At 40.0% G+C, this 23,045-nt stretch overlaps 1 protein-coding gene across 3 annotated transcripts in view; it reads right to left on the reverse strand.

The window, feature by feature from the left end:
• Positions 1 to 23,045, reverse strand: part of CACNA2D3 (calcium voltage-gated channel auxiliary subunit alpha2delta 3) — a 1,177,822-nt gene that overhangs the window by 591,830 nt on the left and 562,947 nt on the right. For all 3 annotated transcript variants that reach the window (XM_040359261.1, XM_040359262.1, XM_040359264.1), the window contains 2 exons: positions 16,426 to 16,515; positions 12,201 to 12,314 (listed from right to left, as the gene is read on the reverse strand). In XM_040359261.1, the coding sequence (XP_040215195.1) occupies positions 12,201 to 12,314; positions 16,426 to 16,515 (204 nt within the window). The remainder of the gene's footprint in view (positions 1 to 12,200; positions 12,315 to 16,425; positions 16,516 to 23,045) is intronic.

Genomic DNA, 23,045 nt, shown 5'->3' on the forward strand with positions numbered 1-23,045 from the left:
TCTAAGGCCTTGTACACACGACCAGACATTTCCGATGAAAACGGTCAGCGAACCGTTTTCATCGGACATGTCTGCTGGGAGGTTTTGGTCTGATGTGTGTACACACCATCAGACCAAAATCCCTGCGGACAGAGAACGCGGTGACGTAGACGACACCGACGTTCTCTGACACGGAAGGTCAATGCTTCCACACATGGGTCGAATCAATTTGACGCATGCTTGGGATTTCGGGCCTCTGGTTATACGTCATAACCAGCGGACATGTCCGATGAGTCGTACTGACCATCGGACATGTCCGACGGACATGGTTCCAGCGGACAAGTTTCTTAGCATGCTAAGAAACTTTTGTCAGCTGGAAACCTGTCCGCTAGCCCAGGCATCCGGTCCGCTAGGCCGTACACACGGTCGGACATGTCCGCGGAAACTGGTCCGCGGACCAGTTTCAGCAGACATGTTCGGTCATGTGTACAAGGCCTTATACTATCTCAGCCTACACACTACCACTAGAGTGATGTGGTGGGGAGATCATCTGGACCCGATGTAAAGGCCTTGACTGGGCTATAGCCATAAGCATTATTAATCCCTTGCAATGAGGGATCAATAGGAGTCGGTAAGCAGGCCCTACAGCTATTGGTGAAGGCACTGATTGTTAACACTTTGTGGTGGTTGGTGAAGATAAATTCAGGATTCACTCTCACAACATTTATGGACTGTTTATTGATGCATTACACATGCAAATATTAATTCTTATATTTTGTTGATTTATACTTATCAGCGCAACCTGTTGTTTTGTTCATTTAAAGTAGAACTATGGCCTCCCATATGCTGCATCACTGCATCTACATGTTCAGTTGTTTTTTAGCTCTCCTGCAAGGTCCCACAAGTACCTGTTGATCCTGCCAGTGAAGCCCACCTAATGCAGCTTCCTGAAATGGTGTGACAATGGTGCTTCTGAATTCAAAGTAGAGTTGTCATTCTCATGTAAGTTGACCATGCTTGCATTAAAGTGGGATGAAAAACTATTGCGGTGGCATGACTATCTGCATTGTCACTGCTGATTCACATGTCTGTAAACCTAATCCTGCCCAATGCTTTCTTGATTGACAGCACTGCCTCTATTGGTAAAAGCTTCCCACCTTTAGCTTTAGTGTCTGAAATGGGAAACATGAGACAGCAATGAAGGAGGATTTGGACAGTCAGGGAAAGTACCAAACATTTGGAGTATAAGCCAGCACATACTGTAGTAACTGTATTTGGGACTTATTAGAATTTCCTAGAAGAGCCTTTAATTATACTTAAAATAATGTAAATAATTGCAATAGCATTTTGTGCACAGAGGAATAGGCAATAAAGCAGAAGTCCACCCTAAGACTAAAATCCCTGCATCTACAGATATCGATGATCTAACACTAACCTATCTAGCCCTTTAAAGAAGAGATCAGTATGCATACTTTTTTTGAAGTTCATCTGAGCTGTCAGACGCGGCTTTGCTGTGGAGGTAGGTGAATAGGACACATCCGAAAACAAAAGCCCCATAGTAACCCATGTGGAAGTAAAATATATTTTAAATATATTTTAAAAAAACATTCTTAATATATTTTTCTCAAATATATTGCCATATATTTGAAATGCTACAATTTTGGCCAGATTCAATATATTTCAAAAATATATTTCAATATATTTGTGAATATATTTTGGAATGCATTGTGAAATATGTTGCAAATATATTCATAAATATATGTTAAATGTACTTCTGAATGCATTTAGCAATATATTTATGCAACCATAAATATATTGCAATGTGCATTTTGGAATGCATTGTGAATATATTCAGAAATATATTGCTAAATGCATTCAGAAGTACATTTCACATATATTTATGGATATATTCACAATGCATTCCAAAATGCACTTTGCAATATATTTATGGCTTCAAAAATATATTGCTAAATGCATTCAGAAGTACATTTAACATATATTTATGAATATATTTGCAACATATTTCACAATGCATTCCGAAATATATGCACAAATATATTGAAATATATTTTTGAAATATATTGAATCTGGCCAAAATTGTAGCATTTCAAATATATGGCAATATATTTCGGAAAAATATATTAAGAATGTTTTTTTTAAATATATTTTAAATATAAATGTAAATGTACTTCTGAATGCAAAATTTAAAAAAATACATTCCTATTACATTTTGAAATGCTGTGTATTTATATATTGTATTTTATATATTGTAGGCCTATAAAACTAGCAAACATTTGAAAAAAAAAACAATAACACAGTACAATACACACAACTTTATTATCATGTAAATATACAAAAACTTCAACACAGGGAATAGAAAGTGGTAAATGGCATTAATGACATAAAAGTTTGTGGTATTCTGCTGAGGTTCCTGATGTTTCCCTTCAGGTGATATTTCAACGCAGCAATTTTTCTCGTAACAGCGTCACTGATCACAGCTTATGAAGTCCATGGAAACTTTGCCAAAGTAGCAGCTTTAAAAAGTAAATGGAAAATATTAGACTTATTAGATTTTCCCTGTGAATCAAAAGCCATATAAGACCCTTTTCACACTGCAGCGATGCTAAAGCTCCAGCGGTTTTGCAGTGTTTTTGTAGCACTTTAGGCGTTTTTTTTTTAAAGGGAAAAAGTCCAGTTTTAATGCGCTTTTAGGGTGCTTTGGAAGCACTGCCCATTAATTTCAATAGGCAGGTGCGTTTTTGGAGCGCTCCCAACCCGCCCCAGATGCTGCTTGCAGTACTTTTTCTAATGTTGCGCAAGTGCATCGCCCCAGTGTGAAATTACTCATTGCACTGAAAGGGATGCAGTTTCATGAGCTTTTTAGAGGCTATTTCTAGCGCTAAAACGTCTGAAAACTGCCTCAGTGTGAAAGGAGTTTAACAGATGCAGCTGAGTAAATAAAACTAACAAAATTAAGCATGTATAAAAACATCAAAATATTGTAGACTTTTCAAAAATCAGTATAAAAATCAACATCTTGCCTACAACTTGCCTTATTAGTTCAGACTACTACCAGACTGAGCAAGATATCTCATTTTGACACAACAGTCAAATTGGCTTACAGTCTACAAGTCAAAGCTGATGTTTTCATAGGGTCTAACTGTACCCGCTTCTCTCCATCTGTCAGCCGCTTGGAGGCACCGCCTTAAGGCCGGATTCACACTAGTGCGGTGCAAATTTCAGCTCTCTTATCTCTGCAGAGAGATAAGAGAACTGTTCAGCAGATCCATTGCGTTTTAGCTGCAGATTAGGAGACCTGGGAGAGGGGAAGGTGTATTGAGCTGAATGAGACAAATCCTGAAGAGAAATTAACACATCTGCAAATCAGCTGCGCACCCATAGAAGATAATGGGCCTGAATTCGCACCTGAGCCGCACCGCAATGCCTAAAATACGCACACGTTTTTCTGCAATGCATCGCACATATGTGAACCAGCCTCATTGAAAACAATGAATTTAGAAATGTTCTGCGTATTGGATGCGGTTTAAGCCGCACTCAATTCGCATAGGTGTGAATCCGGCCTTAAAGTTACTTTTTAGTGAAGTGGTTGTAAAGACACAAGGGTTTTTACCTTCATGTATTCTATGTATGAAGGTAAAAAAAAAAAACTTCTGTGCGCAGCAGCCCCCCTATACTTACATGAGTCCCCTCTCGATCCAGCGATGTCCACGAGAGCCTTGTCTCTCCAGGGACTTGCACTGCTGATTGGCTTTCTGTAGCGGTGGGAGCTATTGGCTCCCGGTGCTGTCAATCACAGCCAGTGAGCTAATTAGGAGATGGGGCCAAGGCAAGGCTCAGTGTGTGATTGGACACACAGAGCTCTGGTTCAGGAGCACCGGCATGGGACCTGAGAAGAGAAGGATCTGAGCTGCTCTGTACAAAAACCTTTACACAGAGCAGGTAAATAGGAGTAGGACATGTTTGATATTTAAAAAAAAAGACAACGTTTTAATCTTTCGGTACCAAAAGAAAAACCTACCTGTTTAGGCCTTGAGTACGACACTTGACAAGGAGATGAGTTCAACTCTTCAGACGGGACAGAAGGTGATGCACACGATACACCCACACAGGATGAACTTCCACCATCATTCTTCAGTACTATTAGCTGCGCTCTTGTGGTTTTCAAAGTATCCATTATGCCAGGCAAATCTATGGAAATGCATAAAAACTTTTTAAGTAACATAATGGCCTCACTATAGCCATTCATTTCATGTGTTAGAAATTGATGACTTGTGGAAAAATGACTTTTACATGATTAGAGGGTTTCCTCCAGTCTGCTGCTGACCCCCCCCACTAGATCAAAAATATTCCAGGAGGGTTTCACCCAAGGTAAAAGTAAAGATGTTCCACAAAACAAAAATCCTACTTGTGCATATAGTATGTAGTTACCTCAGTGCACTCACTGATACTATAATGAATGTAGTACAGTAAACTCCCAGTTACCCAACGATCCCCATTGGTACTGTTGTTTCTGGTTGCTTGAGAGCTAATAGTAACTCTCAAGCACCCATCTCCCATGGCACCCGGACCCCCTCCCACTTAGCAGCTAAAGGGGGTAGGGCTTGGGGGCAGGGTTTTACCACCCCAAATTCACATGTGAATGAGCCTTAAAAGTGCTATTGCCAAATGCAACTAAGGGCTCATTCACACGTGCGGTATGCAATGCTCCAATGCGCCTCTGAGAAATTATGCAAGGTGGTGAGGAGGCAAAATGTTTACACCAGTAATTGCAGTGAAAGGCAAGTGATTGCAGCGCAGTAGTACGGCAATTATAGGTTTTAGTCAGGTGTGAGGAGGCAACATTGGAAGACACTGTGCCCTGTGATCTTTGACTTCTCCCATGTTGTTCAGGTAGATTTCCACCTCTCTAAGGTTGCCTAACTCTTAAAATACTGTAGAATGAAAGGGAAAATGATTGGTCAAACAGAAAATAAAGATAAAAAAAAATAAAAATAACAAAAGGCAGCAGTACTGGTGGAATAACACACAATAAATAGATAAAAAATGAATTAAAATAAAACAATTTTACCAATACCAATTCACATTGAAAGATTGGCATCCAGGGGCTGATATGCCAAAAACGGTGCACAATAACAAAAACAAAAAATCAGAGTGCACAGAAAAATTTGTATATAAATTCACAATATGACTGTCCAATTATATATATATAAACAATGGCCCGGATTCAGAGAGCAATTGCGCCTGCGTAACCATAGTTACGCAGCGCAATTGCTTACTTGCTCCGGCGTTACGAATTCTCCTGATTCAGGAACATCGTAACGCCGACTGCAGCCTAAAATCTGCGTGGCATAAGGTCTTATGCCACACAGATTTTAGGCTGCATTCTTGCGATGACCGCTAGGGGGCGCTCCCATTGTGCTCAGTGTATAGTATGCAAATTGCATACTTACGCCGATTCACAATGTTGCGCGGGCCCTGCGTACGCAAGTTACGGAGTTTCCGTACGGCGTCTTTAGCGTAAGGCTGCCCCTTCTAATAGTAGGGGCAGCCAATGCTAAAGTATACCCGCCGTTCCCGCGTCGTGAAATTTGAATTTCACGTCGTTTGCGTAAGTGATTCGTGAATGGTGCTGGACGCCATTCACGTTCACTTTGAAGCAAATGACGTCCTTGCGACATCATTTGCCGCAATGCACGTCGGGAAAGTTTCCCAACAGTGCATGCGCTTTACGATCGGCGCGGGAACGCGCCTAATTTAAATGATTCCCGCCCCCTGCGGGATCATTTAAATTGCGTGCGCTTACGCCGGGCAATTTTGCCGGCGCGCCCTCGCAATTTACGGAGCTACTGCTTCGTGAATCGAGGGCAGCGGCGCAAATTTGCGGGGGCACAGGGCAAAATCGTTGCCCTGTGCCTCCGTAATTTATGCGCAATTCTTACTGAATCCGGGCCAATGAGAGGTTAATACGCCAAATCGGTGATCCCAAAATTGTATGCCAACAGCACACAATTGGCAAACCAAACCTCAAAAGTTCTTAATGATATCACCACAAAATTTAAACACTGATGACCAAATGAATAATGAAGGATGATGCAGATATGATGATCAGGTACAGTGCCAGTTGAGTGCGGTGATATAAAAAAAAACGGAAGGTGCCCACCATCGTAATTAAGTTGTCCGCTTACCAAAGGCAAGTTGTCTCAGTTGTCGGTTTTCTTCTTCCAAGTGCTTATTCCGGTTTTCCATTCACCAGTTGTCAGTCTTGGTCAGGTGCTTTGACAGCGGCCCATCTGTCAGAATCCCCCCAAAAAAAAAAAATAATAATTAGCTTTCCACCTCCACACCCCCCCCCCCCACACACACACACCACAGACACACACACCACTAACCTCTTTCTGCACAATTTATTTGATGGCAGCTGAATGTAAACAGCAGGTAGTGGGGGAACCATAGCCAGACTGCCATTGGCTGTTTCAATTTTAAAATTAGGCTGACTATTGCGCCCCGTTCCCAATGCCTGCTGTCAATCAGCAGAGGAAGACCTGAAGAAGAATGTTCTTCAAATCCTCTCCTTTGCTGATTGACAACAGGCAGTGGGCGGGTGTAATAGCCCCCTAGCTATTGGCTACTGCAATTTAAAATAGTCAATAGCAACCTGGCTATTGATTCCCCTGCTATCTGCTCTTTTTTCCTGTATTCTGACAGTGGCCAGTGGCTGTTAGAATACAAAAAAAAGGCCTAGGTGTCAACTGACATCAGGCTACTTCTGGGGCAGCTGGATGTAAACAGAATATCAGTACCTCATATTGTTATCGGCCTGAAAGGTGGCCCATAATTGGTATCTGTATGGAAAAATCCATATCTGTTGGCACCTAGTAGCAGGGCAGATAATATGCAAAAGGGGAGGGAGACATGAAACATTGGTAGCACTGTGCCCTGACATTATAATGGGGTATATTTACTAAAGGCAAATCCACTTTGCACTACAAGTGCACTTGGAAGTGCAGTCGCTGTAGATCTGAAGGGGACATGAAAAAAAAAAAAAGCATTTTTGCTTGTACATGATTGGATGATAAAATCAGCAGAGCTTCCCCTCATTTCAGATCTTCCCCTCAGATCTACAACGACTGCATTTCCAAGTGCACTTGTAGTGCAAAATGGATTTGCCTTCAGTAAATCAACCCCTATGCTGCATGATGAGTGGATATAGAGTGGAAACCATATAATATTATATGCAGCAATGTGCACTGAAAGTATGCTACACAGTTACTGGATATAACATGGAAGCCACACATGTTATATGCAGCAGAGTGACATGCTGTGGAAGAGGAGCTCTATAATATTACATTACTGTTCACATGCTGCATGGTAACTGGGGAGGTGAATGCACACAGAATGATAACTATTCAGCAGGAAATAGACAAATACAACTTAACTCATGCACCAAACTGTCACAATTCTAATATTATTTGATAGAAGACATACCTTTAATCCAGGAGAATCCATCCAGCAGAATACAGAGAGTCTCCACCATGCCATGCTTTCCTTTTCAGACTAGGCCTTACAGGAAGTGAGAGGTGAAGGTTCACCTCTCATGTTCCCACCCAGCTCACTTCCTGTCTTCCTGTATTATGATAGAAGTCTGTCTGTTTGAAGAGTTTTTCCCAGGGCAGGATTTACATATTAGAAGATTGAAGGCACAGAAATCACAGACCCACATCCCAATAAAAGGAATGAAAAAAAAGAAATGAGAAAAATATTTATACATGTAAGTGATGGGAGAGGCATTCTAGATATATATATATATATATATATATATACACTGTATCTTCATTCTGCTATATGTGTGTGTATATATATACTGTATATATATATATATATATATATATATATATATATATATATAATATATATATATAATCAGATATACTCTATGTGTGTGTGTGTATGTATGTATGTATGTATATATATATATATATATATATATATATATATATATATATATATATATATATATATATATAATTATATACACACACATATACACATATATACTGTGTGTATATACACACACAAGAATGCAGCTCTCATCACTTACATATATATCTTCCAGCCCAGCCTAGTATTGGCACATGACAACAGTGCAGCTTGGGCAGGGATATGACATTTAAAGCGAAGTTCCACCCAAAAGTGGAAGCTCCACTTATTTGCCTCCCCCCCCCTACTTTGCCACATTTGCCACCTTTTCGGGGGAGGGGAGCAGGTTCCTGTTTTTGACAGGTACCTGTCCCTACTTTCGAGAGATCTCGCTGCGGCAGATGCGTTTCCGATGCTTTTCTGCATGCGTGTTTTTGATGCATTCCAGGGCATGTTTGGTGTGTTTTTAAAGCATTCCAGTGCGTTTTCCTCCTTTTTTTCTTAACCTTAGATAAGAACATGTGTGTTCCAGTGCATTCTAGTGCGTTTTTGATGTGCTTTACAGTGTTCCAGTACAGTCCAGTGCAGGAAAAATGCAGCATGCTCTACTTTTTTTCTGGAACTGCAAGCACTGGTGTGAATTATGCCATTGAAAACCATATAACCTACTTTCCATGCAGACAAAAAAAAAACGCACTGGACTGCATGTGGTGTGAATTGGCCCCTATAGGGAATGGCAGCAGCAGCACCCCGAGAGCCAATGGAAGCATTGGCTGGGGTACCAACATTGCTGGATTCCAGGACAGGTAAGTGTCCTAATATTAAGTCAGCAGCTGCAGTATGTGTACAGTATGGGGGTTATTTACTAAAGCCAAATCCACTTTGCACTACAAGTGCACTTGTAAGTGCAGGTGCTGTAAATCTGAGGGGTAGATCTGAAATGAGGGGTAGATCTGAAATGAGGGGAAGCTCTGCTGATTTTATCATCCAATCATGTGCAAGCTAAAATGCTGTTTTTTTATTTTCCTTTCTCCCCTCGGATCTACAGCGACTGCACTTCCAAGTGCACTTTCCTTGCAATTTTAAGTGCACTTTGCATTTGTAGTTTGCACTTGTAGTGCAACGTGGATTTGCCTTTAGTAAATAACCCCCATTGTGTAGCTGCTGAGTTTTAATTTTGTGCTGGGGAGAACTTTAATATCCCAATTCCTTTTATTTGGCTGCTGGAATTACCCTTCGGCAGGTACTAAGTCCAAACAATGGACTGGACTTAGTATAAAAATAATATACAGTATATATACTATATTACCAAAAGTATTTGGACACCTGCCTTTACACGCACATGAACTTTAATGGCATCCCAGTCTATAACAGATTCAATTCCTCTGGGAAGGCTGTCCTATGGGAATGTTTGACCATTCTTCCAGAAGCACATTCATCCCAAAGGTGTTCTATCAGGTTGAGGTCAGGACTCTGTGCAGGCCAGTCAAGTTCCTCCACCCCAAACTCGCTCATCTATGTCTTTATGGACCTTGCTTTGTGCACTGGTCCAAATCATTTGGAGGATGGGGGATTATGGTGTGGGGGATGTTTTTCAGGGGTTGGGCTTGGCTCCTTAGTTCCAGTGAAGGGAACTCTTAAAGCGTCAGCATACCAAGACATTTTGGATAATTTCATGCCCCCAACTTTGTGGGAAGAGTTTGGGGACAGCCCCTTCCTGTTCCAACATGACTGCACACCAGTGCACAAAGCAAGGTCCATAAAGACACTGATGAGGGAGTTTGGTAATAATAGTGCAACTACTGATTCATGGATTAAACAGAACATTGATGATTTATATCCGGAGATTATCTCGGTACCCTGTAAGCAGACAAGATCCTTGGACTGTGGATGTGGATGTCTGTGAAGGTTCTCATTCATTCAGGTCAATCAATAAATCCAACTAACTGGACTTGCTGTATTTTAAGACGTTTTGCTGGTCCGCCGACAAGCGTTCTCAATTCAGAATGACATTCTTTGGGAATGGAAAGTGGATGCGAGAGGTTTATCTGCTTTGTATTAAATGGATTATGTGCTTAAAATCTTATAAAAAAAAAATTAATATTTTATTTGAATCTTTTGGTTTTTATTTTATTTTTTTATTTTAAAAGGAGTAAAACAAACCATTTTAAAATGGGAGTGGCTCTCTTATAAATGTATTCAGAATGTTATCTATGTCATAGTTACAAAAATGTCAGAAAAAATATATGTTGAAATGTCTTTATTAGGCTGGGTTCACACTACGGTTTTCCCGTCCATCAGCCGCATACGATTTATATGTAAAACCGTATGCGGCTGAAACGGACGGGAACGTATGGAACCGCACATATGTACGTTTTCCATTGACATTAATGTTAAAGGAAAACGTATGCGGTTGCCATACTGTTTTAAAAACCGCAAAACCGTGGTTGAACACGGTTTTGCGTACGTTTAAAAAACGTTTTGCCAGCAAATCGTACGCACCCGGATGCATCTGAGTGCATACGATTTCTCTATCTATACGTTTTCCCGTCCGTGCCCGTACGTTTTCAATACTGAAATCGTATGCGGCTGACGGACGGGAAAACCGTAGTGTGAACCCAGCCTTAGACATTAAGGGGCAGATCCACAAGGATCTGCCCCGGTGCATCGTATCTGAGATACGCTACGCCGCCGTACCTTACCTGGCTTTGGTTCGAATCCTTAAAGATTTCGCGCCGTAAGTTACGGCGGCGTAGTGTATCTCAAGCGGCGTAACGGCGCTGAATTCAAAGCGAGTAGGGGGCGTGTTTTATTTAAATGAAGCGCGTCCCCGTGCTAAACGAACTGTGCATGCTCCGTTCCTAAATTTCCCGCCGTGCATTGCGCTAAATGATGTCGCAAGGATGTCATTGTTTTGACGTGGACGTAAATTACGTCCATCCCGATTCACGGACGACTTGCGCAAACGTAAAAAAAAATTCAAATCAAACGCGGGAACGACGGCCATACTTAACATAGCAGGTTTAACTATACGCCACCAAATAGCAGCTTTAACTATACGCCGAAAAAAGCCGACTAGAGACGACGTAAAAGAATGCGACGGCCGCTCGTACGTTCGTGGATTGTCGGAAATAGCTAATTTGCATACTCGCCGCAGAAAACGACGTGAACGCCACCCAGCGGACGCCGAAGAATTGCATCTTAGATCCGAAGGCGTACGAAGACGTACTCCTGTCGGATCTAACCCAGATGCCGTCGTATCTTGTTTTGAGGATGCGACGCGGGAAATTTGAAAGTACGCCGGCGTATCAGTAGATACGCCGGCGTACTCGCTTTGTGAATCTGCCCCTAAATATTTTCAGAAAAACATATTTTAAAAATATATTTTCTAATATATATCTTTGGAAAATACATTTAAATTATATTTTTGGAATGCATTTACAAGTATATTTAAAGATATATGTTTTAAATGCATTTTTTTATATGTTCAAAAATATCTGAAACATATATTTACAAACATATATTTTTACATATATGCCTTTGGAAAATATATTAAAATTATATTTTTGGAATACATTTACAAATATATGTAAAAATATATGTTGACATTACTTTTTTTATGTGTTTAAAAAAATCTGAAGAATATATTTTAAAAATATATTTTCCAATATATGTCTTTGGAAAATGCATTTAAATTATATTTTGGAATGCCTTTACAAATATATTTAAAAATATATGTTTAAATGCATTTTTTTAGATGCTAAAAAATATCTGGCAAATATATTAAAAAAAATATATTTTCAAATATATGCCTTTGGAAAATATATTTTAATTTACATTTTTGGAATAGATGTAAAAATATATTTGCGTAGGCCAATATATTGTAAATATATTTAAAATATATAATTTTTTTTAATAAATATATTGGAAATATATTTTTCTTCCATATGGGAAGTCTATGGGTGACGTTACTCACATTCATTTCACAGCCGTTGTCAGCTGTCTCCTCTGCAGAGCTTCCGCCGCTGGAGACCGGAACGAATCGGCTTAAAAAAGATATGTATACTCATTTCTTCTTTACAGGGCTAGATAGGTTAGTGCTAGATTGTGGATGTCTTTATATGCAGGTATTTTAGTGTTAGGGTGGACTTACACTTTAACTTCCACAACTGATGTTTCCCCTGAAAGGTATGCATAAACGACTTATACAAAGCACTTCACCTCTGATCAAGCCTATATAATTGAACAACTTAAGTGATAGAGATGGGTCTATTTTCACTTACCTTCCGGTCAGGCCAGTTGTACTTGGCAAATATTGTATCATATGTGTCGACAGCCCCATCAGCAATGAGCATGATCGCTTGACTGCAGATGCTTCCTTCTCCTGTGTGATTGAACTGTGGAACCATAACCAATTTGTTACAATCCAGGATAAATGATACATTGTCACACAAGAGGATCAGGTACATCATGAAGTAGCACTGACAATACTTCTTAGTACAACAGTAATGTTCAGGCAATTAAACACTATGTTGGCTTAACCGGTTTGTAAAAGGTGTAAAGAGTTCAGTTTGATTTTACAGGCAAAACTTTTAATTTGATTTAGACTTATGGAATAGGTTAAGACACAAGTGAATGTCTGTGTAAAGTCCAATAGTCCATAGCAAGCATTTTTTTTTTAATGAACAAAAGTTTAAACCTGATTGGTTGCATGCACATTGGCATATACCTAGCACAAGTTGCCTAACCTACACCTAGAGCAGGGGTCTCAAACAGGCGGCTCTCCAGCTTTTGCGAAACTACAAGTCCCCATGAGGCATTGCAAGGCTGACAGTTACAAGCATGACTCCCTCAGGCAGAGGCATCATGGAACTTGTAGTTCCAAAACAGCTGGGGGGGCACCAGTTTGAGACCCCTGACCTAGAGGATACCTTGGTATAATAAAGGAATGCGATAAACAATATATGTTTACTTATAAAATTTAAGATTGTAAATTAAGCATTTATGAAGAATACTTAAATACTTTTATTTCAAAAACTATTTTAAATTAAATTAAAAATTTATGCTTGAGCAAGAGTAATTGGTCTAACTGGCACTAGTTTCTATGAATGAAAAGGGCTCTATGAATGGAGGACAGGTAGAGTCTGCCCCTGGAAGATTAGGGCCATGGAGGAGAAGAAGAGAAGATTTTTACTAAAGAAGCAGCCAACAGCAAAGGAGATGCATTGCATTGACTGTAATGCTCTTGTGCTCATTATTTTTATTATTATTTTTTTTACTAAACTTAGGTTTTAAGTCAGTTTCTACCCTGTTGATAGACCAATGAAGTCATGTAAAATGAAGGAAAATAAGCCTCTCTTTGAAAGGTTCTTTTCAGGCTGCAAAATGAAATATGTGAATTATCAAGAAGAAACAATTGGTTTGTGCAGCATTATGAATGTAATATGTTGGGGCAGAAGAGGAGAAAATGCACGTCCGAAGGGATGCCTAATATTATGTAACAGCTTCAGTGGTCTGGCATTTCCAAGCAAGAAGCAGATGTTGGCTCATGATGAAGAGTCCATTATGGCACCAACTGGTTCAGAACGGTCCAGGGATTTTGGTGAATTATTTCTGTTACACTGCAGCAGTGCAATTAGCTTGTAGAGGGAATCATATATTTTTGCACAAAGGTTATATAAATGGTTTTAGTGCACATAGCAAATATGTGCCCAGCACTGTCTGTTCAGGAGTAAGTTCATTTGGACTTAATTGTTTTAGGCTTCTAAATGAGTCATAACGGACTGGTATGCAATAGAAGCAAGTACTGGGGAGAGTACAAGAAGGAATAAATTAAATGATCATGTATTGGAAGAAGTGAAAGAATGCTGGCAAAGAGAAGATAATTATGAAATGAGAGTGGAGAGAAGGCAATGGGATCAGATCATTGACATTATACAGAATAAGATATGATAGAAATACAGCAATGAGGAGAAAAGGGAATTCAAAATTGAATTGACACTGGAACACAATGCAGTAGCCACAGAGCCTCAAATTGAGGTATGAGCATAGGGAATCAGAGAGTGTATGGTACTTATGGGGTTGTGGAGAGGGAATGGGGTGGAGAGCATTGTGAACATCAGATGTGCGCATGCTTGGGGTGCAGTGAATACTGTTAGGCAAGACTTGCAAGTGAAGCTACTGTTGGTGGATTAATAATGCAAGAGTTGCCAAAACATGGTGTAGACAGGGACACAGGGGGGGAATAGTGGCCAAAGAATGTAGTTTGAGTAGAACAGGAGGATGGCTGCCAGAGAATGTAGCTCAGATAGTCGGAGGAGCTATCTAAGAACATAGCACTGAGGGAAGGGAAATGCCAGTGAATATTGTGTGGGCACCAGGGTAGGGGTTGGAGGGAATTTGTCAAAACATAATGTGGTTGATGAGGGAGAAGATTCCAGAAAACGTAGCACAGACAGTGGGGGGAAACCTGTCAGAGACGCTACTACAGACAGTGTGTGGATAGCTGCAACAGAAGCTAGTGTAGAAACTAAGAAAAGAGGAGCAAGACAGGAATGTGTCATGGTGTAACTAAAACCATAAAGATACAGAAAGGAACACCAGACGAAAATCACATAAAAGAGACCAAGGTCATTTCAATTGTTGATAAAAAAGAAATAAATATTGTAAAACATCTAATGTGTTTCGGGGGCAACACTACTTCCCCTTCATCAGGGCTCAACCCAGAATACAACTTGGATGGACTCAGAGAAACCAGCGACTTCACAGAATTACAGTACGGTATATTAGAACCAGTATTGAATTATCCACACAGAGGAACAACTTGACAGTGGTTGCTGAGTTGTGTTGTAGACACTGTTTGAGGAACAATGTGTGGTGGGGATGTGGACATTGATGATAAAAGAATACCTTTACCAGGGTATGGTTAATACTGAGTGAACAATATCTGTGCTAGGGACCTGTCAATCTACAGGAAACTACAATTCTAGCAATCCTTATATATTTTATGTTCAAATATATTTACAGAGACACAGCACGCCTTGTGGCAGAACTTAGGTCATGTTGCCAAACCTGTATATAAAATACATAGCACATATTGTCACACAAGTGGGTGGGCACGGTGCCCTTAGCCCACCCTTTTTTTAAGCCTATTAGAGTCTCAGGCTCTGATTATGTGCAAAAAAAAACATTGGAATCCTGCATGTAGATTAGGGGTCGGGTGCATGGATTAGGGAGACGGCACCCCTGTGCCCCTAATGGAGGGGCTGCCACTGGTCTGAAAACCTATATACTGTATGTGATCTGGTTCTGTGAATGGAGCCCACTGTTACCTATCCATTTAGTGCAAATTGACAGTGCCTCCTGATAGCCCACCCCTTCAGCAAAGTATATTCCCCTTCCCGAACTGCCTTACTGCATCCCTGCTCCTCGAGTAAGGGGGCAGTGACATCATCATAGTAAGTTTTAATGCCATCTGACACCGGGGAATTCTCAGGGTGAATATCTGCAGCAGGGAGGTGACAAGTAAGGTAAGGTAAGGTGGTATGTACAGTATATCTGGATTGGGAGCTTGGCTATAAAAGGACATTTAAATAGGTGGATGACAGTGAATTTTTAATATTTATATTTATTATAGATAGCTTAGGCCTTGGCAGCGTGACCTAAGTTCTGCCACAAAGAGCACTGCAGTGGTTGCATCTTAATTACAGAGGTACATTTTCAGAACTGGTATACACTTATTTCCTGAATGTATGTCAAAAATCACTTATTTTTCAGATTTTTGAAAAAAATTACTAAGACATCACTAAAAACACACACACTGTCAAGAACATTAAAGCATTATGGTTGGAGTATATTATTCGCTTCAATACTATTGACAATTTTTTTTGTGATTAAACACAATTAAGTCCATAACTGATTCAATTTTTTGTATGAAACTATTTCAAAGCATTAAACACTTATAGCAGTTTGTGATTATCAGCCTTTGAAAATAACTGATTTCCATTTAATTGGCTACAGTGAAAAACGTAATTACATAAGAACACAAAAAACTATTATTTGCATTTGTTCTTGGGGGATGGAAGGTAAATTCTACTGAACAGTCTATGTTGGTGGATTGTCTAAAAAAACATTGAACACCTTCCAGATGGAAAAGCTATATATTTATAGAAGTCTTAGAATATATTAGTGTCAACAAACATGAGCTGATACATTCCAACTGAAAAGAAGGGATAATTACAGAGGTGGCATGCGTCCAAATTTAATTGTTGATTAACGGCATCAAAAGCTGCTTTTAAAAAAAAATCTTATTATGTGTCAACATTTCGGAGTATTACTGTGACATCTGATGAGGACAACTGACAGCTCAGTACAATATCCGTCAATTTCAATGTACAAATAGGTTTTCAAAAATGCTTGTAATTTTATTACTTTTCAATTATCTATAAAAGCACACCGTAATATATCAAAATGGAAAATGGTAAGACCTGTGGATGAGCAAATACTTACTTCATTCAACAAATTAAAGGCTTCACTCAATGCATTGTCCAACATTCCAATTCCCTTTGCAGAAAGTTTGTCCAAGTGTTCCCTGAAATGCTAAAACACAATAGAGAAGAGATAGAATTAGACTGGCAACATTTATTAGCCACTTTGAGAAACAAACGCAGGCTTTACCAAAAGTAATGCAAAAGTGGGTAAAAAAAAATGTCAACTTACATAGGTCCTATAAATTTCACATGTTGGTGGAGTAAATCTTCCTCTATAAAAACCCTTCTTTTTCTTTTTCATTGCAGGTAAAACATGGATTCCTAGCAGAAGCAACATGCCATCATTGAGTTCTTGACAATGGAGAGATGCGGACTGTCCACAAAAATGGTAATCAATGTTTACCGAGTGACACCATTGACAAGATCAAAGTCTTGTCATTGACTATTGTCAACGTGTCATCTCCATAAACATTCTGTAGCCTTCTGTGGATCTCGAACAGCCTGCACCCTTCCTTCATCAATAACTCAATGGTAACGAATTGCTTCTGCTTGGAATCCAATATTAACTTGCAATGAAAAAGAAGAGTTACTAAGAGTTATTATAGGGGAAGAGTTACTCTGTCAACAAGTGAAATTTGAATGACCTATGTAAGTTAATAAAAAAAAACCTTTGCCCACTTTTTCATTACTTTTAGTACAGCCCTCCTTTTTATAAACAGTGTGGCCCGGATTCACAGAGAGTTGGGCGCACATTACGCCTCCATAACGCTAACACCGTACGCCACGCCGACGCAGCGAAGAGAGGCAAGCATGGAATTCAGGAAGCCAGTGCTCCCAACGCTGCATCGGGGTGGCGTAGGTTTCGAAGGCGCAGGCCGGCGTAGGTGTAAGTGGGCTTGACCCATGCAAACGAGGTGTACGCCCAGCCAGACACACGCCCGACGTAAAATATGCCGGCTTGGCCGGCTTGTGTTCCCTGGTGCAGACCTTTGCATGTCTGCTGCTGGGTTACACCTCCTTTATGGGGCTTAACTTTACGCCGGACGTACAACTTACGTGCACCTCTCGTAGCCTGCGTCGGGCGCACGCAGCTTCGTGAATCGCCGTATTTCCCTAATTTACATATTTGAATGACTAATCAATGGGAGCGGCACCATGCTCCCAACCTAAATGTGCGCCCACTCTACGCCGGCGTAAGCAAGATACTTCGGCGGGGTGTAGCCTGGTTTTAGGCGCATCTCTGTTTGTGGGTCTTGTGCACAGATACGACGGCGCACATTTGCACTTACGTCGGCGCAACTTGTAATACATCGGCGTAAGTGCTTTGTGAATCCGGGCCTGTAACTCTAGTCAAGGCCTATTTCGTTTTGGGCAGAGTGGGAAAGGGCCAAGGCTCCCTTCGGTTTGTGTCCCAATCTTTAAAACTTACTTGCCACTTCCTGACTCAGGGAAGAATTCTCTCTAAAATTAAGAGAAATCCCACCTTTGTCAGGTATCACCAGAAAAGGTGTCCCTACTGGAAAAAGTTGTATTTCCCTTTACTTTTTCTTCCAGTGACAATGATCACCAGGGCAAATAGTTTGTCCAGATCCCATTATCAAAGACAGTGAGAACAAAAAAGCTCTCTTGGGGTCTAACTCTTACCTAAAATCAGGAAAAGGAGTTTTGGTTGCAGTTCTATATTAAACATTTAGCACACTGGACCTTCAAGGTTGAACTTAAATACTTAATTTTAAGCACTTTCAGTGGATGATTTATATACTGAGTATGCAGCTTCTTATATATTTATTTATAAATATACATTTCATATAGAAATCCTGTATAACAAGAATCATTTTATAAAATCATTAGCAAAAGCACTGTGGTGTTACCGCAGCTCTTATTGTTATCTGTACATTTTAGTATGTTCTTGCATGACCCCTTCCTGTTTGCATGTACGTTAGTTAGTTAAGTCCTAGTCAGACACTGGCTTGCTCTCCATGTTCATAATTAGTTAACCCTTGTTAAGTTAGAGTTCTAGAAAGTAAGGAGGCTTTTAGATCAAAAGCTCTTGTTGCTTACAAGAACAACCCAGAACAATGTTGTGATGGGAGGGCCCGAGGAACCCAGAATCCCTTGGAAAGGTTGGAAAACCCTTGTTTCAGCTTCCCATGCACCTCTTATTAGACATATCATCCTGGCACAGGGTAACTGAGGAAATATATCTTGGATTACTTAAAATGTGACAGTTATATTTATCCACAATATCTCCCAGGATATATGTAAAGACTATTCTTGGTTTGTTTGATTTTGAACTCAACATGTTAGTTGAGAGAGCTTATCACATTGGCCTCTGTATAATGTAGGAGACAAGCCGACTCCTGCTGGAGCTCCTGCTATTGTGAGAAGGTGTACTTTGTTTATACTTATGATAATGTAAAATCTACTGTGTGAAGCTCAGTGATAACAAGTCTGACCTGTAGTGAAATCCTGATTAATCATAACAAAGCCCAGGAGGGCACAGAGTTACATCGGCTGCTGTAAGGGATTAGTTAATTAGATAGTGTAAATTTATATTTCTGGTTACAGATGTTTTGTTATGCCGCATACACACGATCGGTTCGTCTTCATTGGACGAACCAATCGTGTGTGGGCCCCATCGTTTTTTTTTCCATCGGTGAAAAAAAATAGAACCTGTTTTAAAATTATCTGATGGTTAAAAAAACGATAGAAAAAAACGATCGTCTGTGAGCAAGTCCATCGGTTTAAAATCCATGCATGCTCAGAATCAAGTCGACGCATGCTTGGAAGCATTGAACTTCATTTTTCTCAGCACGTCTTAGTGTTTTACGTCACTGCGTTCTGACACAAACAGATTTTTAACTGATGGTGTGTAGGCAAGACTGATGAAAGTCAGCTTCATCGGATATCTGATGAAAAAATCCATCGGTCCGTTTTCATCGGATGAACCGATCGTGTGTACGTGGCATTAGAGTAATATGAGCAGGAGGGGGAATCTCCTCCTCAACTGTATATAAGACTTGTATTTTGGTTCTAATAAACAGCTCATGTTCAGCAAACGAACGAGTATTGTCTTGTTTGTTGTTGATAGCGGTTTAAATATCTGATATCTATATTCAGACTGGGAGGAAGTGGTATATGATGAAAGCACTCAAGCGGAGTGTGGGATATTTCGGTACAAATGTCATCTGTAATGCTGCCTGTGGATCCTGTTGAGTCTGCAAGTCACCATACTCTCCGTGCTCTGGGTCTCAGAAAGTATGTGTTTTGCATAAGGCAACATTTGCAGCAGAACATTTTGCTATACATTGTTGTATTATTTTTTTTTAGGTGGAGTCCTGTTTTTATTGCAGTGTTGTCGTCAGAAAGGTCACATATATGACTTGCCTGTCAACTATAGGTGTGGATCACAAGTCTGCCTCATACGTGTAAAATGCTCTTGCGTGTAAAATGATTCACATTCACAAGATGTACCATGTATTTTTTCTGCATATTCGAAGATCAACTTAAAAGCTAGTGTTCCCTTTAAGTGCAATGGTTGATTCATATCCAGCAGCAAATAGAACAGTTTAATGTTCTTGCTGACCTACTAAACATGGCTCATACAGCAAAATACTCCCATAGCCACAAGGCAAGCAAAGGCTTAGCTTATCTACATAGGAACTGAAGTTATAAAAAAGCGTTAAGCTCTTTAAGCAAATAATAATTCACTAAACCAAATTCAAAACAACAAATGGATAATTAAGCAGGGCACTTATGGCAAGTATTCAGGCTGCAATGCAGTGATTAACAATAAATAGAAAATGTCAGGGAAAAATAAAATTGTCATTCATCAGGAAAGAAATGGAAAACATTTTCATACATATTCAGCAAATGGTTACAAACAAAGTGTGAAACTTAACAGACTGTTTAGGCTAGCCATACACTGATAGATTTTAAAGCATGGATAGACAAACCTCCCCTGCTGGACTATTGTATTCTGACAGCCGGTGGCATTTAACTTTAATGCCAACAGCACTGTTACTTCAGGCACTTTCAAGTTTAGGTTTAGGTCACATTTTGCCAAGTATACGTGTAAATTATGCCAAGACCTCACCTACTCTGCAAGCAGTAAAGTTCTTCTTTAATATTTAGAACTTATTAAATTATTAAAAAAGATGGTGGTCTCCATACATAATTAGCTATACCAGTATTGCATATTCATATAAGAGAAATTATAACCATATACGTTTGTAAAAGTAAGAACCCTTTATTAAATATTTTCGGTGTGAGATGACAAATTATTGCCTTTTTTATTTAAACTGAAAATATTAACTATGGAAACCATTATATTTAATGCTTAATAAAAAAAAAGACTGTCTCTTTTCCACCCTATAGGCACTACCAGGCAGGGCCAGTGCTATCACTAGGCAAACTTCGCAGCCGCCTAGCGCGTCCTGCTGCCTAGGGTGCCTGGCCACTGGTGTTCCTACTCTCTTCTCCCTGCAGCAAGTAACTAAGGCTCAGCATCAGCAGGCAGCCGCAGCTCCATTTACACATAGTGTTAGAGGCGCAGCGGCGGCGGAGGACTGTGTCTGTGTCCCAACTCCCAAATGAATAGAAGCAAGCAAATATTCATTGATGGGCACTGGTGAGGCTGCATTTAATAGGCGCTGGTGAGGATGCATTTGATGGGCGCTGGTGAGGCTGCATTTGATGGGCGCTGGTGAGGCTGCATTTAATAGGCGCTGGTGAGGCTGCATTTGATGGGTGCTGGTAGGCTGCATTTGATGGGCACTGGTGAGGCTGCATTTGATGGGTTCATTTTTTGGCATGAAAAAAAACAACGTTTTCAAAAACGTAATTTAAAATGATCGTGTGTGGGCTTCACATCGTTTTTCGGCTTCTGAAAAAATCGAAGATGCTGCATTTTTTAAAGCAAGTTATGAGACGGGAGCGCTCGTTCTGGTAAAACTACCATTCATAATGGAGTAAGCACATTCATCACGCTGTAACAGACAAAAAAGCGTGAATCATCTTTTACTAACACGGAATCAGCTAAAAGCAGCCCAAAGGCGAATAGAACTTCCCCTTTAGAGTGCCGTCGTACGTGTTGTACGTCACCGCGCTTTGTTCATGATTTTTTGAAAGTTGGAAAAATTTCGTTTTTTGGACATGCCAAAAAACCCGTTTTTTTTTTCATGCTAAAAAGCGATCGTGCGTACGCGGCATAAGGCTTGGCCCCTACAGTGGGCAAGAATGCATTTAGACAGCCTTGTGTGCTGTAGAAGTGTATTGTAGTGTAGTTATGTAGAAATAGTATTAGAAGCTTCTTGTCTGATACCCAAGGTAAGATAGCAGAAATGCAAAATGTCTCTTCACTTATGGGATAAATACCCTGGTTACTAGTAAAGAAAAAGGGACACTGTAGAAAAATAAGTGGGAGAGAAAACAGAAGAGATAGGAAGAACAGGAAAGGAACATATGCCTTGTTCACTGTGGTACTTTGCAAATCTTCACCCTTGCTGTGCTCAAAGGTATCCTGAGGAAGAAAGCCCCCTGAAACCCTCAAAACTTATTATTATTTTTTTATTGCATTTTACTTTATGCACAGATAATTGAATCTAAAATGGATAATATACTTTTTGAACTGGTACTTTCTTCCTCTTTATTTTGGACCCTAATAAACACCTGCCAAAAGCCCCCATGTGTAAGAATTCTAAGCCAAAAGCTGACACTCATTGCAAACAAACAGGGTATGAAGTCCTGATTTATGTAGATTTCTTGGATAATTTACTGAACCAATGAAAGGAAATGTGTCTCCTGTGTGCCCCTTAGGTATCAATTTTAGTGCTTATTAAACCAGTCTGCGCTAAAACAGAATCAAGTATGAGATGTTGTAAAAAACATGATTACTGTTGTTCTACTGAAGGATTACTATTTTGTACAGTGTGGCTCCAGGGCGACAAACAGGAGGACACTGTATTATCTGTTTGATTCCAATTCCCTTTTCTACTGAAGGGTAACAGACAGCTTTGCAACATAATGTCCCTCCTCATTATACCTTGCAGGAATAAAAATATTGAAATGCTCCGCGTACTGTAGGAATATATCAAATAAAATGCTCAAATTTGTTTTGTGTACAGAATTGTATCCAACATGGCTTTCACGCACTATGAATTTTAACGAATCTGCTTTCCCCCCCCCCCCCACTCATTGGCGAGCAGATGCTGATAGGTGACAGTGAAGAAATTAGGACTTAATGGCATGTTTTTTCCACTCCTGCTCTTACAAGGAGATTCTTCTCATCAATTTTATTCCTGACTTTCCGTTGTTCTTTGAAATGCAGGTTCCGCTAAAGTAGAGATCAGTTGCACTTCTCAGTTTCCATTCGCGTACATTTAACATAAACAAGGGCTCTGTGTAATGTTCCTGAGCTCAGGAGAGCGCTGTAGGTAACTGGTTGTGACGAAGAAACCGATGGACAATTTGGCTGCATTTGGAAATACTTTCACAGCTGTGATTCTGAATGGTATTCGGAGATATATCAAAAGCACAGAACAATGAAATGTATTAAAGCACGATGAAAGGTGCTGAGGTATTTCTGCAAATATCATGCAACTTTACAAAGCTCTCTGTTACAGAAGAACTCAACACTCT

The sequence above is a fragment of the Rana temporaria genome, chromosome 7 (genome assembly GCF_905171775.1).
Source record: "Rana temporaria chromosome 7, aRanTem1.1, whole genome shotgun sequence".
Lineage (NCBI taxonomy): Eukaryota > Metazoa > Chordata > Amphibia > Anura > Ranidae > Rana > Rana temporaria.